The sequence below is a fragment of the Melopsittacus undulatus genome, chromosome 8 (genome assembly GCF_012275295.1).
Source record: "Melopsittacus undulatus isolate bMelUnd1 chromosome 8, bMelUnd1.mat.Z, whole genome shotgun sequence".
NCBI lineage: Eukaryota > Metazoa > Chordata > Aves > Psittaciformes > Psittaculidae > Melopsittacus > Melopsittacus undulatus.
This window is the reverse complement of record NC_047534.1, coordinates 39,103,226-39,120,332: the sequence shown is the minus strand read 5'-3', so window position 1 is coordinate 39,120,332 and position 17,107 is coordinate 39,103,226. Positions and strand designations below refer to the sequence as shown.

At 35.7% G+C, this 17,107-nt stretch overlaps 1 protein-coding gene across 1 annotated transcript in view; it reads right to left on the bottom strand.

The window, feature by feature from the left end:
- Positions 1-9,723, bottom strand: part of TTN (titin) — a 246,511-nt gene extending 236,788 nt beyond the window's left edge. Inside the window, exons 1-8 of the mRNA XM_034065601.1 lie at positions 9,633-9,723; positions 5,295-5,498; positions 4,323-4,610; positions 3,507-3,595; positions 3,172-3,416; positions 1,198-1,486; positions 811-963; positions 233-352 (exon numbers count right to left, since the gene is read on the bottom strand). Coding sequence (XP_033921492.1) covers positions 233-352; positions 811-963; positions 1,198-1,486; positions 3,172-3,416; positions 3,507-3,595; positions 4,323-4,610; positions 5,295-5,498; positions 9,633-9,723 — 1,479 coding nt within the window. The remainder of the gene's footprint in view (positions 1-232; positions 353-810; positions 964-1,197; positions 1,487-3,171; positions 3,417-3,506; positions 3,596-4,322; positions 4,611-5,294; positions 5,499-9,632) is intronic.
- Between the last annotated feature and the right edge of the window lie 7,384 nt (positions 9,724-17,107).

Here is a 17,107-nt window from a genome sequence, read left to right as displayed (position 1 = left end):
TGATTTTCAAGTTTATCTATCACATCCTTCAGTATTAATGGAAGTGAAATAAAAAGGATTCATCATCAAGAAGAGATAGGAGAATGGTAGCAATGTAAATAACAGTGAGCACCTATGAGAAGCTAAAAGTAGAATTACGGTATGTCATTTTTCTTGTTCATAGGCTTGTCCTTTGAGCAGACATTAAATTTTTGAACAGAATATGACAATCATAGGTAACATATGTATTCACCTTTTCATGAGAGATGTGCCTTTGTTCTTCTGAAGTAACAATTTCTTCTCTAGTTCTTGATATTACTGTTTGTTTTGTGGCTTTATCAGTGGTAACTACTACTGTTGCCTCCTTTCTCATCTGATTTTTATAGCAACAAACAAAAAAACAAAGCCTTAAAATTCGTTTTAGCAACTTGATCATCAAAAGAAGGAGAAGGTAAAGTAAGAGAAAAGTGTAAGTGAAAAAAAAAACTACTAAGGGAGAATTATTTTATACCTAGTGGGTAAATTGTAAATGAGATATTAGAGGAAAAACTCCATCAGTGTAAGAATAATGTTAGAGAATGAATGACAAGGGAAAACATTGGATCACTTTCATAGAAAGCATTCTTAAACTTAAAAACAGTTTAAGAATAACCAGTTTAATCCTGCTATGATGAAAAGCAATGGGAAAAGTGATCCATGAGCATTATTTTACATGCTTTTGTGATGCACTGGGTAATGTCTTGTTAATTCCTCACAGTGAATCATGCCTTGTTTGCATGTTGGGTGAAGGGATAAAAGGGAAACCATAGAATGCCTGTGCTCTATTTCTACCTGCTCCTGAACAGGCTGAACGTGGACTGCGGTCATTGCTGTCCTTTTAGTAGTTTGCTCTACAATACTTGGAGCTGGTTCTCTCACCATGGCTTGATCCACAGCAGCAACAACCGTAGCAACAGCTGCTGTTTTTTCACTGTCCTTTCTCACCTATATTAGTCACATCAAAAGACATGTTTTTTCATGTTTTGCATTCAGAAGAAGCACAAAAATCAAGTACAGAGACAGAATGTTGCAAAGAAGCATTTAAATACTCACAGCAGAACTCTCAACAGCAGGTACACACACATTTTTATACACAGCCTTCCATTTAGCAAATCTAATCAGCTGTGACAAGTCCACACATAAAGCAAAACCAACGCTCTTTCAAAAAATAGACTTTACCTCTCTAGCACCAGCTGTAACATCCCCAGCAGCGGCACCACTAATGGTAACTTGTTCTTGGACCCCATATCTTCCTTCCCATCTTTCTTCAGTTCTTATTTGGGTAGCACTTGTAGATACTCTTGTTTCTGTCATCTGGGCTTCTGTGGTTGCAGTATATCCTTCCTGTCTCCAAGGAGGAAGGACATCGGCCCCAGCTGTTGTCACTACATGTGTTTTACGGATTGGAGATGGAGATTTCACTGGTCTAATAGGTGAGGTGGAGATTCTTCCAGCAGGAGAAACTGACCTAATATAAAAATAAAGTATCAATATAACTAATGTTGTGTCATACAACAGCAATTATACAAACAACTTCAGCCTGGACTTGAATTCACTCCCCATTTAGGGTATCTTCACTAGTTTGATTTTAGAAAAGTTTTTGAGGTGTTCTACTTATATATTACCCTTAACTGATTTTAACATTATGCCTAATATGTGCTTTTGTCATACTCATAACTGTAACATATCTTCATAGTAGCTTAGTTAGATTCCCCAAAAGAAATAAAGGCAAATGTCAAAGTGCATTTTACTCAAGCACACATATTTAAAATAAATAGATATATAAAAAATTATTAGTTTCAATTTGCTGTATCATAATTCTCCTAATAAGAATAATATAAAAAGCTTACAGACTGTGAGCATTACATATTACATTTGTGATCTAGTCTCTGTAGGGAGACAAAATGATTAGAATAACTGCTTTTCGTAAAAAAGATTATGTGGCAGCCACCTAGCGGCAGCATAACTTTGTGTACTGCTGCACCACATCTCATTTCCATGTGTTAACCCTCCATGTGTTCAGACTGCAAGAAAGATTCCGAACTTTTCCCCCATATTTACATTTAAAATTTCCCCAACAATAATTGGAAGCCACTTAGAAAGTGCTAGATTTTTAGAATAACAAAATTGAGAATTCAGTCCTGATCCTAACAGATAGTTTGAAAGCATTTTTCAAAAAGATTAAATAAACTTTCTAACTTACATTTCCTTTGAGATAAATCTTTTTATACTGTATTTCCCAGGGAACATTAACATATTGCAGCAGTAGAGGGCAGCATCATGTTAATTTTTAGGTTTATTTTCTAACGTATGTCTAAAAGTGTCTTGACAAGCAGCAGAGTACAAACTTCTAGTTTCATACACACTGTAGATGGCACAATTGAATTATTCTTTCATTTGTGCAGTTTGTTAGTTATTGCCAGTTACTGCTAATACATTTCTCCCTGTACTTGCACATTATTCTCAATGGGGCCAAATTCACAAGCATACCTAGCTCTGCCAATTTAAATGAGGCTCTTCTGAGCGCTCAGCTTAGAGACATTCCTTACACGATGCTGAAACTGCAGGACTTCCAAAGCAGTTTTCTCCTTACCTGCTTTCTCAGCACACATGTCCTGAAATCTCCCAGACCATGAGCCTGGCTCTTCATATCACTCACTTTCCCTCTAAGACTCTTTACACAGCAGAACTAAACATTATTTTTCCATAACCATATTTACCTTAAATGCTTTAAAACATTTTTTCTATATACACATAGAATGTGTTCTTTCCATTCTGCTTGGCACTCATTAGAGTGCCATTGTTCTTTTCCCTGTTCATCTAAAATAATCAAGGATCAACTGCTTTACTGTTTTCTTCTTTCATCATGAACTGGAAGCTTTGAGTGCTATTTCAGCTGTATGTAGAGCAATAAAATTGGATTTATTTTCTAAAGGATTTTCTTCCATATGGGATAGAAAGTTTACATAAGAGGCACACCCTTCTATAGCAGTGGCAAATACAGCACATTATAGCTCACCATCAGAATAAACACAGTTGTCATTAGGTCAGTGCATTCTTCCATTTTACGCTGTACTTTCATTCTACAGCATTACTTCTGTATGTGAAAGTTGATTCAAAAGGCAATCTTGTTTGAAAGAATAGAAAGTTTACCTTACTGGTGAAGGTGTTGGTGCTCTGACATGTCTTACAGGTGACGGTGATTGTCTAACAGGTGATGGTGACTGCTGTCGTGCCATTTGTGCTTTTGCAGCAATTACTGGTGGGGTTGGTGATTTTGATGTAGGTCTAGGAATCATCCGTGGAGGTGCCTTATGTGGGAGCTGTTGGGCTGCTGCACCTTCTATGACCATTTCAACACTTGTAAGAGATCTGGCATCAAAGTGGGCTTCAGTTTTCTACAATGAAATCAAGAAAACAAGTCTGAGATACTGTAGAAATCATTATCCACATTTTAAATTACCAGCTTTGTTTTTGAAAAAATATACCTTTTCAATTCTGGCTTGTCTTGTTTGTGAAATCTGAGCAGTCGAAACAATTGTCTTTGTCTTTTTAGCAGGAACGGCTTCTTCCTCACCTTTTGGAAGAAAAAACATGGTTAGGAGAACTGCAGATGGCAACAAAAACAAGCAGATGCAGAATTAAATGAATGGTCAATTTCCTTTGTATACAAATTTACATAAACAACAGAGGAAGAATTGAGCAACCATGTGTTTTTCCTGCAGTATCTATAGACAGATAATTGTGAAAATAGTTGTAATAATATTTCTTCATTACTCTGTCATTAGAAAAACAAACAAACAAAACAGTCCTGGATCTCAGATAACTAAACATTCTGGAAGCCTGACTGATTAAGTTCCAAGCAAGACTGCTCTAGGTAAAATGATTCACTGCTACAGTTCTCTAAGAACTGTCCTCATCCTCATCAGGCTCATTCACAAGAGCATGTACAGTTATGCAGTCTAATAAATATCTATTCCATCAAAGACAGCTTATAAATGCAACTTTGTGAAATCTACAGAGCAAAATAAGAACAAGTGAAAGTATCCTCAATGGAGCATCCTGTCCACTGAATCCTCAGTTTAAAGAAGACCTGTTCTGGAGAAAAGGTCCTTTTAAATTCTCAGACAAAATCCTTTTACAAATGTCACAAAAACACTGTTTATTCAGAGCAAGTTAATAATGCTTGAGAAAGGAGTTATAAGTTGTCTTGTTGCTATAACTTTGATGAAGTGGTGCATATTGTACCGTTACAACAATGAATGATCTCTTATATTCATGGCTTGCAACTTCACCTCTGTTACCTTGAATTAGCAATTCAGCTGTTGAAGTAGCACGTCCCACATTATTTGTGGCATTTACTGAATAGGTACCGGAGTCTTCAGGATATGCTTCTGCAATTATTAAGCTGTAAAGGTCTCCTTCTTGTATAATTTGAAAATCGGGGGAGCTTTGGATTTCTACTCCATCCCGATAAAACTTCACCACAGGTGTAGGGATTCCAGTCACTCTCACATCAAGTCGAACTTGACTTCCCTGCCTTGCAGTCATGCTCTGTAGTCGTTGTGAAAAGTTTGGTGGTGCTGTTCCAGCTGCAGTTTTATTGAAGAAATAAATAGAAAAGCAATAACATCTGTTAAAAAGAACTTTAAGGTCTAGATATTTTCATTGGTAGAATTGCATCAGATCTTTTTCTTTTTCACATGTTACTGACAGGAGATACTACAGAATCAAACATTCAAAACACAGAGTTGATTTGCCAAAATGCAAGCAACCTTAACTTTTTTCATATGTTTAATATTTCTGATATTTCTGACTATGCCCATGTGTGCAAATATTTCTAGAATCAGAGATACGTTGAGTATAACTATAGGTTCTAAGTGAAGTCTCTTGGGTAAGAGCCTTTATGTGAGCTATTCTGTTAAATATCTGCAGAACTTTCTTTTATCCTCTCTTTTATGCACGATTTGAATAAAGCTATTGTGACATATCACATGAGCAGAAGCTACAGCAGAAGTTTGTAATTAAGGTTGAGAGCTTATAAGATCAAGATTAAACTTTATACAGTTAAAGGTTATATGTGTATAACAGTGCTGTTAAAAATACTAGTCAGAATACATGCTGAATTCTAGACTGCTTTAGGAAAACAAATTGGTTTGCTATTTCTTTTCTGATCATGTAATTTAAATCCAAACCTTTTTCATTAACTGACATTTCTGCTGTTGCTCCCTCTCACACTGCCAGCAGAAGGAGGTGCTTCCTTAGCTGTTTCATACCTGTGACAAGTAGCTCAGCTGTACTAGTAGCTTGCCCAGATCCATTGGTGGCTTGTACGGTGTATCTTCCACTGTTTGCTTCTGTCACGGTGGGGATCACCAGTTTAGCGCGGCCATCACTAAACGAGATCTGCACACCGGGCAGAGTTGCAGCAGAAAGAACCTGGCCATCCCGATACCAGTTCACCTCAGGAACTGGGAAACCTAAAGAAAAAGGAATACAAAAGAGAATAAACTTCTGTGAAATGCCAGATATACATAATACTTGCTCATGTATGCAGAGTTATAGTGGAGTGCAATGACATAAGCACAGGTACATGATTGTAAGTCCAGTGACACAGTGACATAGGTCTTTCAAATATACAGAGCAATAGGACAACTACATAGGCTACTGAATTTAGGAAATCACTTGAATAATGAGTGGACTGTAGTGTTTGGCAGTGCTGTTGAGGAATTGTTCATTGAAATTATGAGGGAGATGAATTAATGCACGTGAGAATTCTTTTATTTATCTGTTAATATCTAAGTAGTGCTGTTTATTGCTAACAAAATTATCCAGTCCAAGAATTTGGAGACAAAGTAAAAGTCAGAACTTCAGACCAAGTTAAGTAGTTCTCCTAACACTAAATGATTTAAAAAATTGACAGAAATAGTGACTGTTGTAGACATTAACATGAAGTGCTATCAATGTTTTGGAGGATTTGTTTCTTTTTTCCTGGAGTGAATTCTGTTTTAGTTTGGTATAAAGCAGTCAGCTGGAATCAGCTGATCTTTTGTTGCACAAACATCCTATACTTTTGTTGCCAGGGTCATGAGCAAGACTCTTCTTGTCAGAAGAGTTTGACCTATATCTGCAGCTGTATATTTAGTTTTAAATGCTGGGGTTTGATTTCTAATGGAAATTCTTTTTCCTGGTTTTTTACTCAGCCAACTCTACTGAGCAACTGAAATTCATTTGACAAACAGGCAAGGTTTTTAGGCAAGCCACATAAGGAGAACAGCTAATTTAAGGATACAGATCCAGCTCAAAAGTTTTTCTGTAGTCCTAGAACAGCATTTCTCCAAAACGAAAAATCCTTCAAATTTACTTTACGTACTTCTCATGAAGACAAATCACCAATTGCACTGCACAGGGGCTCAGGAATGAGATCTGAAACTGCAATTGCTGCAGCTGCTCTACTTTTTCCATTTCCACTCTCTGTGGCTTGGAAAACTCCAGGACCACAGAATTCTGCTCTTTCTAGAGTACCTCTCCTATAAATTCTTCTATAAGTAAAAAATAATTTAATTATCTGGGGATCCCATGTGCCAGGAATATGACTGTGAAAGATTAAAATGAAAGGGAATCTCAGAAATGTAGTTTGAAGCTTTTACTGGCTGTCTGCAGTCACACCAGACCTGGTTAGCAAAGTTTTAACTTTTACTCATAGTTGAAAAACTGGTATTTAGATATATGCAAAATAGAAACAGACAGAAAGAGAGTGTCTTATACTACAAGTTGAACGTTATCATCATAAATATAAAGCATACAGTAGATCCCACTGATTTCATCCAGAGCTAACATCTGTGCAAAGGAGTTTCAAAAATTCTTAAGCATGGCAACCAAAAATCACTTTGTCAATAGAGAATTTCTTGAAATAAAATGTTTTATTTTTTTGATGCAGCATCACGTGATGATTAGCAAACATGGGGTTTGCATGGTAGGTTCAACAAAGCCTACATTAAAAAAAATAAGTCTATTGTAATGTCTTTAAGTCATATGCTCAAAGGATTCAAAAATAGAAGCTGTTTTGAAAAATCTGAGCACAAATTCATACTAAAAAAAAACTGAACTTCACAAATTTACTAGGACTCTGCTAATCCCATACCACAAGGCTAGGCACTGAAACATAAGATTTACCTCAGGTTACAGATATTTTTTACTAGACTCTGTAGAATAAGGACTTACTTTAAAATGTCCCAAATGACACTATGATTTGAATATTAATTATCAGCATATTATTTTCAGTTTTGAAACTGTCCTTTAGGTTTTTGAACTTTATTGACAAAATGAAGAAAATTAACCTGAAGGGCCTCAAATTCACTAATTTAGTAATTAAATTTAAATTGTCCTGACGATGTAAGTGAAAGGAACTGCCAGCCTGTGTACCATCTATGTGTTGCTTTCAACAATATGTGGAGTGTAGGGCCATCTTACATTGAATAATGCAAAATTCAAGAAAGTTGAACTGATATTTTTAGTACTCCACTGAGGTGGAGTACAGGTTAGTTGTTTGTGAGCAAATTCAATACCTGATCAGTACTCTGGAGACATGAGGATGGGCACAGTTCTACTGCCATCAGCATGGCAGACTTTCCTGTCACTGACATGCTGCCTCATGCCCCCTCAGTAACTGCTCACACAGTAGTGCTCCCCCTGTGATGATGTGCTAGCTACTCTGGCATTTACTGATTTTAGTCATGGGTTTGTGTGTTCTAAACCAGGGGGAGGTGCTGGGTATTTTTGACTGATATCAAACCTTTGCAATGTGGAACTTAATTCACAGTCTGACACAATAGTGCAATCATTTGTTCTAGTTTACAGACTGCAAAATTGAACCTCTGGTGGCTGTTAATCTCTTCTGGTACTCTTAGATTAACTGGACTGTGTTCGAATTGCAGCTCTGTATTAATCCTTGATTTGTATATAGACAGGTAGTGTTATCAGAGCTAAAAGGAAAGTAAATTTCAAAATCACAACAATTCATGACAGGTAGGAAAGGCAGACAATGTAACAGAATAAAGATGTAGAGTCCATTATTTATGCAATTAGTTCAAGAAAAAAAACTTTCTTCAAATTTTTTATGCATTAGAAAACCTAAATTCCAAACCACTGTCAGATCTGTTAATCTTGGTGGATACTTTTGGGGCAGGAAAGGTATTTCAGAATCTTACAATGTAAATAAAAGCTAACAGAAGATTGCCTCATATGATATTTGGGAGTAAAATGCAAATATGGTGTATGCTCCTCATTGTAAGAAATCAAGTTCCCCTATCAAATAATCCACAATATTACGCAAATTAAAATAACCAAAATCACACACTGAGCCATAATATTAGTATATTTACTTGTTCTGGTGATATCTTTATGTATTCCTAATAAGTATTGTAATCAGCAGTGGAAAGAAACTCTTCATTGAAAATTTACAGTGTACAGACATCAAGAGAAGGTCAGGGCAATTAACTGAAGAGGGCCAAACAACAGAATAAGGCATGAAAAAATATCATGGATACAGATTACAGGACATGTTCAAACACCTTGTGTGAGTCAGTGCTATCCAAAGGGACCAAAGGAATGAACCACAGTGGAACTTAGATGTCAGAGATCATTATACTTGGACAGATCATGTGTTTGCACCTGTCACGGAGCATCTGGGTAGTGTTTTATGATACGTGGATCATCACATTGCTAATGCCTGTAAGACAATATAATTCCATCAGCAGGAACATGTGTCATTTCTCCTTAGTCACTGCTGAGGTCAGAGGCACCCTTAGAATAGGGTGTTGGTCTTATGAGAGCCAACTCAAGTCTTACAATGTGAATAAGGGCTCTTGCATGAGATTTTGCACAAGATAAGGTGTTTGGAATGGGGTGTAGACTGGCAAATGAGCTACCATTTAAAATTACATGGTATCTTTAAATTACATCAGCAATTTAAATGGTATTAAGCCAGCCTTGAGCTACCATCATGATCACGATATACATCTATTATCTGGCAAACTAGGGTTTTCTACTGTCTTCAGTAGCCCTGTGGACCCAGATTTTGTGCTTTTAACCCCCCACTGACAGAACTCTGGAATTAAGTAAACTGAAAGGTGCAGAAGGTGCTAGAGTTAGGCTTAGAAATAAGTCAGTGAAGAACTAGCATGTGCCTTGCCTTTTACACTATGATTCCTCATTCTGTCCAATCATCATCCAAAGATCACTCTTTCTACACCCACATGGAGTTCCCTTATTAGTACAATATGTGTTTTTATGGATACCATTAAATGCTATTTTCTCCCTCTTTTCATGGTTCTAACATACATAAGACTAGACACCAATCTCATTGACAGGATGATTCACTGTTGCCTGGGAAGCCTTGTAACTTTATGCAGTGTGTTCATGGGTATCTAACAGCACCTCAGTGCTGATTAGTACTGTATGATGTGGATATATAGTCACATTTCAGCACTGGTCTTTACCCATTCAGCTCCAATTATGATCTATGAGAAGTTTTATCGTTTGTCTTAGCATAAACATTACCAAAAATAGTAACAGACAATAATCAATCTTGCAAGAATGAATAAAAACCTTACCACTAATATGAGCCTCAAAGGTTGCGGCACTACCCTCCAGTGCCACAACACTTTGTAACGGCTGCGTGAATGTTGGCGCTTTTGTCGTCATCTTTACAGGCACTCTGAAAGCAACAAAAATGTAATTAGAAATCAATGGTGAAATTGTTATTACACACACATCCTTCTTGCTAGATTTTAGGAATATTCATGATTATTTTCATAACAATTTATTCAGTTTTAAATCATGTTGACCTGGTGAAGCATGGTGATTGTCAGTTTAGAAAAATTGTATAGCAAATTACTCTTAGAATTGACTTGGCTGAGTTGGATGTGAAAATGTTATATTTAGTGAAGCTGTGATTTGGCATTACAAGTATGCAGCAGGAGACAAAGTTCTTCTTGACTCATTGCATGACCTTCCACAGGTCATTTAGCCTGTATTTGTCCATTAGTCTTTACCTTAACAGAAAATAATCTCCATGTGGTCTTTTTTAAAAGGATTTGAAAATGTTCTGCTAGTGCAAACCATTTGCATTCTCCAGTAGGAAGACAAAAAGATCACTAAGTAGCCACTGTAAAAAGTCTGAAGGTCTACAGTGTTTGGCTTTTGATAATAAAAAAGCCAAGAGACTCTCTCTTACAAGTAGTCTGTAAGTAGTGAATAATTTCATTTTCCACAGAAGCATATTGGCACTACAGATGTGGATAAAATTATACTCTTTCTTAGAGAGTATCTCAGTGGAATTTTGAATATGGGAAGACAGCTACCTTCGAAATGTGAGCTAGGATATAAGGTAGCCACTGACACTGATGGTTTGAACAACTGCAGATCCATGTGAAATCTGAAAGAAGTTTGCTTTCTCTTCTTATGACACAAGATCCTACTTTGAAATAGCACTCTGCCACTAGTAAAACTTCTGTATCAGGAGTATTTTATATTTGCGTGAACACATTTATTTACTGATGTTGAATTATCCAGGCTTTTTAATGCTGTTAATATCTTCTTAATAGTACCATATATCTATTCAAGTTACAATTTTCTTATTAAAAAAATCCCCTGAGAGCATATCAGGTCTTAGTAACTGAGAGTTAACCCCATAATATTTCACGTCAATCTCACGCATTTATTGTTGTTTACTTTGACTTCTGTGCCTGATTTTGTGACAGTCCCAGGCTTAAACTTAATAATTAATGAGGAAATGAAGTGTCTTTCACTATGAGCAAAACTTATGCTGCATTTTAAAGACGTGAGTTCCTTCGCTGAAGTCAGTGCCTGGTGCCTACATAAAATAAGCACATAAGAGTTGAGCTGGATATTGTACTGGAATTTTTATCTGCTTTTTATTGTTTTTACTGGTTATCTGGATACTTGCTCCAGCTTAACAGAGGAACAGCCCATTATCAAAGCTTTTCAGCTTTAAGAGTAAGGGGGAAATGAGTTCAAATTAGAAATAAATGACCACCATTTTATCCTAAAACAACACTAGTTTTCTGAAAGGAAGATGAAGACAAATACCTGTCACATGCTAAAACATGGGGAAATGATCTTACAATAGAATTAAACATTATGAAATTTTATATACATATATGTAACTTCCTGACTCCAAAATAGATTAAAAATAATTTAATTATGTAGAATTGTCATTGAGTTCACACAAAGTTTATATATTTCATTGTCTAGGCAAAATTTGGTGATGAAGATCTGATCTTATAAGGCTTTTTGTATAATTAGACTTGAAAGTATGCATCTGAAATGTCATGTTCCAGAAATAACCTTCCTGGCTATGAATGACAAGAGACAAGTGTTCCAGAGCTGCCATGTAACTGATACCTTAGCAGTTGATTCCCTTAAAAAGTCATCAGTGCTTAGCTGATACCATGTGCATTTTATCAGAGCTATTCTTGGAGCTTCTCAGTTTATCCCTCAGTATCATAACCTTGAACACTCCCAGCAAAAGGAGGTTTAAAGTTAAGTAGATGTTTCCATGCACATTTCAAACTTTAATTTATAGTCTTGCACAATAAATATACTAGAAAAACTTTTTGCTGAGTAGTATCAAAACTTACTCCCAGAAATTTAAGACATAATCTTGCCAGACAATTTCAATGGTCCATATCCATAGTCTGAAACCTGCACCCCCCATGAACAAATTTGCAAATATTAGATTGCATCAGGATTGTTAATGACTGATAAAATACTTATTACACCATCAGAAACATGTTACTAACCTGATCTCTCAAAGTGCCTGTAAGAGTGGGCTAAGCCCAACGAAATCTTCTTAAACGACGTCCTTATCCAGAGTAAAATTTTGTTAGACAATCCCAGCATGAGAATTGTAGAGCCTCTAATCATAAAAACAAAACTACACAGTCTTGACAGTGTAGTTTTGTTTTTTTGCAATCCCTACACCCGAGGCGAGGCGGGGAATGCACGACTGCTCAGAAGTGCTAACATAGTTGTTTTGCTTTATATACCCCAGCTCTGCTGTCAGGTCTGCCTCATCATGTCACTGTCAGCTCTGATTGGTTTCCTAAAAGAACGTATCTTGTGAGAGGGGATCCATTATGTGTAACCATACACCACCTGTTGGTTTGATTGACAAGGCTAATTTTGGACACACAAAAGGGATTCACTGAGGAAACCTCATCTGTTCCAAAAGTTTTGATTTATAAATCAATGTCTTTTGCTATATGCAGTTTACAAGATGCTGCAAATTTCCTAAGTCATAAGCACAAGACAAAGTAATAAAGAAGCATTTTAGCACAGGATATGGGCAAGTCATAATCATGTCAGTGAGATTCAGCCTTACTTTCTTTCATTTTAAAACATCCAAGAAGCTACCAAATGTTCTGTCAATCACGAGACTAAGTAAGTGAGCTGAGCTCAGACATGTGGCTGCACACTATTAGAATACACAGTTTAAACTATTTTTTCCATAACTTTGAATTCCAAAGTTGCATTTGGTAATATAGAGATATGTCTTTTTTGTTTGTTTGTTTCAGAATTTTTCTGTTCACTTTTCCAAGTAGTTAAGCTTAAAAAACAATAACATGCAAAGTGCAGAAATACTAATTCTGTGAAATCAAATTAGTACAGACAACTACTGTAATTTCTAAAAAAGTGGATTTTTAGCCTAATAGCTTTTCTCTATACCCCTGCAGTCCTTGTGCAGACCATAAAGTTAATAATCCATTGAATAGCTTATTAGTTTGTGAAGTTCCAATAGCCCAGCTTCATCAGTCAGTGTGCCTAATTGTCTCTGAAGCAGAGGTCAGAGTTAGTAGACTATTCTTATTTATAGCTGTAAAGGCAGGTGTTTTACCACACCATCACATCAGCCTGTTTTCCATTGTTGCCTTCTTACTGAAAAACCCTTTTTCTTCCTTATAAAGTGGAATATCTATAATGCATATCTAGCAAACTCTTTAAGCACATAACTGGCTCATAAGACCACCTGTGCTTAAAGTCAAGCACATGCTTAGCTGTTTTGGTAAACAGAGTTCAGTCTTCTTTTACAAAGATTCACATTGAAAAGTATCTCCCAGAGGATATCTAGAGAAGTAAGACCAGGGTGGAGTTTTGTACTGTCAGCTGCAGTTGTGCTTGAAAACCATCTGAGTGAAACCTCCAAACCTCCAGCAGCAGCTCCAGAAAATGCCCAGGAGAGAGAACACCACTCCTATGATTCCTGCAACAGTGTGTTATACTATAGATTTCACAGAAAAAAAAAAAAAAAAGAACATATAGCTGTGATCTCATCAATAACCTCAGAAATTTGATCTGCCATGTAATTTATCCATTCCATAAAGTGTCAAATTGATGGCTACTCTTGGCATGCAGCAGTAACAACAGCAACAGAAACTGGAGGAATAGTCTTTCTTTATACTGGTACTTTATGGACTCTCACAGAGGGTTAGCCAGAGTACTACAGCTTATTTCCAATTTTTGTTTCAAATACATATCAGAAAGCCTATAAGATTTAGTATGAAAGCAAATGCAACCCCACATGTTTAGTGGGCAGGACAAGATAGCTTCTACTAAAAGACAAAAAATGCCTACAGAAATCTGGGTATCTGCTTTCTGATTCTAAATAGACTTATTAATTAGCAAATGGCTGGTCTTCTCTGTAGCTGAATAATTACATTTTCAGTGACAAATCAAACTTGAAGAACACAGGCTTGTATCCATAAACTTAATAAACACAGGCAGCTAAATGATGACTTCTAAGGCAGATAAGCAATGAAAATATTTATGAATATGTGATGATTTTAAAATGACAGAAATGTACAAACTGTGACTTTAGAGTTATGAGATGTACACAATTTCAAATTTTTCTATTTCAATCATGTCAACAACAATTGATAATGATAGAAGGCTACAAAGAAAGCATTTTGCTGCATTAAAACACATAAACCACATATCTCATATTTTTAAAATCAGCTCCTTCTCAGTTTTATTTTTTGTACGTTTGTATTAAACGTACATTATTATCTTAACTTGTTACTTTTGTTGATGAATTCAGAAATTAAATTGAATGGTGAAGTATTTTTCTCATGATGTTAAGGAATATGAATTATTTATACTGCATGCCTTCCGTTAGCAGAACGACTATCAGCCCAGTGTGATTTCTGCATGTTTAGTGTCACATGGCATATCTACAATAAAAAGCAGGATTACTTCAGTCTTACTATTGTGTAGCAGACACTACTGGTGAAAACGACATTATTTCTTTGCTCCAGGATCAAACAAACAATCCAGAGAATGCCAAATAGTTTTTCAGGCAAACATACAAATTGAGGATTGTTATGAGAATTTCAGCATTTGCTTCAGTCTACTATTTTAAGTATAGACTATATATTGCTAATCACTACAAATGTATACTATGGTATATGTACTACATCATAAGCCAACACCACATTTAAGAAAAAACATGTGATCTTCAACAGAATGAAACATTGTGGCATGGATGCCAGCAACTGCTTTTGATGTGATTCACTTTAATTCTAATAATCATACCGACTTTACGAGTGGAGCTGGACAAAAGGAACTATTACTTTAGAAGGCCCACATGAAGATGCCCAGGAAACTGAAAACTTTAGTCAGAGCTTTAAGAGAAATTCAGTCTTTCTTGAACACTGAAATCTTAAAACTGCCACTTAGGCAAGTTTCCAATGTGCTTTTCTGAAATGGAATTTCCAAATTTCTTTTTTTTTTTTTAATAAAATCACAACCTTTCTTTTTCTTTATTATTTGTCAAACAGTAGTAGGGTACTATGTGCTGTAGCTGCATAGCCAATCTAGCATAAACCTTTCTTTCTTGCCTGGTCCCTTGATCTTTCTACACATGCTAACTTGCAAGCTGAATGAAAAGAATCAGTATCTCTCCCCTTTAATTTCATACATTTTTATACACCCCCTTAATTCTTTGCTCTGTTTTTCCTATAGAATGCCTGTTATATCTCCTTTCACAGACATTTTCATTTCACTCTGCCCTCCAACCAAATATGCAGAACCAAGGGGCTCATGAAATAATTAATTTGGTCACTTTAAATAAAACTTTTCACTGATAGGATGCTGTCTTAAATCCTCATAGAGCTGCCAAAACACAGTCCAAAACGTATCTAGATATTATATCCTTGATGAATTTCCAGTTTTCTAAAACCTACTTTTGAAAAAAATAAAATAAAATTTGCATTCCCTCCTCCTACCCACTTTCTTTAAATTTAGAAATAACTAAAAAGTTGTTCTCTTAACTGTTAAAACATTAAATCCTGACCAGAAAACAAAACAACTTTACACCACTTTCATAAATTCCCCTCCCCCTGCAGTTGCTATAAACATTACTTTATAAAGGAACGTATAGTACCTTAAATAAAGAATAAACAGTACTTTGCGATGAAAAATTTAGAATCTTACATAAAGATTATAAAATTCAGCATCATCACAAGAATACCCACATTTGTATGCTGAAACTGGCTTCTGAGAAGCTGCAGCATTTTCAGTTACTGATGTATTTTATCTGAGATATGGTAACTGCTTATGTAAGATGTTATTATTTTTCAATACAAACTAAAACTTGCTTGCAGAATATTGTTTTTCTTGTTACTGAAGAAGGTGGTAACTGAAAAGCAAAACAGAAAAGATAACTAAGGCACTAAGCAGTTTTTGAAACTACTTTAGGTATCTAACATGAGAAATGTAACTAGACTTGAATGGGTATGGATTATTTTTCAGGGTCCATATTCACTAACTTCATGGTGATAGTTGTCACTCATATCTCCTTAGAAATATCTAAGGAGGAGATTCACAGACTTCGCTTTTCCCAGGTTTCCCTTGGGTATTACTTTGTATCACCCCTTCACATTTACGCATGCAGAGAAGAAAGGAATAAAAACATTACTCAGAACCTAGGCTTAGAAAGTAGGGCCCCTACTAAAAAAAACTGGTATATTCTTTACCTGAGTAAAGAATATATTTAATAACTATTCCACTTCCTCTGCAAAACTATAGTTAATATCATAATACTTGAGACAAGTTTTAATATGGAGATAGTATTTAGAATTTGATAGACACATAAGTCCTGTCAAATTTTGCAGACCTTTTAATGATTCTATGAACAACTATGATTTATAAAATTAAAAGAATCAAGCACACTTACCGTGTTTCATAATGCATCCATTCCCTGGGAACACTTGGAGCAATAGCTCTCTTCCTCATTGGCAAAAGGTTGTTGGTTTTTTTGTTTACTTATTTATAAACAGCACTTTCTACTGTTTTGTAGGAAAACCATAGGTAAGAAGAGCTGTACAGATTTCTGTTTTATCTCATATATTTAGAAAAGCATCAATGCTCTTGCATTTATTGAAGGAAAGATGTGTTTTGTGAATTTAGGGGAAAAGCCCTCTTCAAATATTAAATTCAAATTGTACTTACAGGCTGACAACCAGAGGAAAAGCAAAAACCTAATGACATAAATCTGCTGAGAAATCAAGTCAGGAGGCACTGAATTCCACACTTTTATTTTTACAGAATTAATTTTTAAATTAAAAACAAAACAAAACTTTGTGCCATACTTAAGGATTCCAGCTGATTAAAGAATACACAATTTGGAGGTTTTTAATGTTTGGGCAGGGGAGGGGGGAACTGTGGTGATATCTGATATGTACAGTTTGTCAGTCCTCAGAATGTGACTGCATTTAGAAACATTTTTTGTGAAATGTTTACATCTAAGCAACATGTGCAAAGGTTCTTAACAGAAAAGTAATTGTATGAGATACACAAGATGTTTGAATATTTCCATTCCACTTTGGAAAAAACTGCTTGTGAGAGATAAGGGGCAAATAAGTAGATCAAGAACCTCGTCTTCAGCTACTATATTTATATGTGCATATACACAGCCTTGTGACTCTTCTGTGGGCAGGATGCCATTGGCTTTTCCATAGCGTCAAGCAAGTGATTTATGTGATCAGGTGAAGACATGTACATGATATTT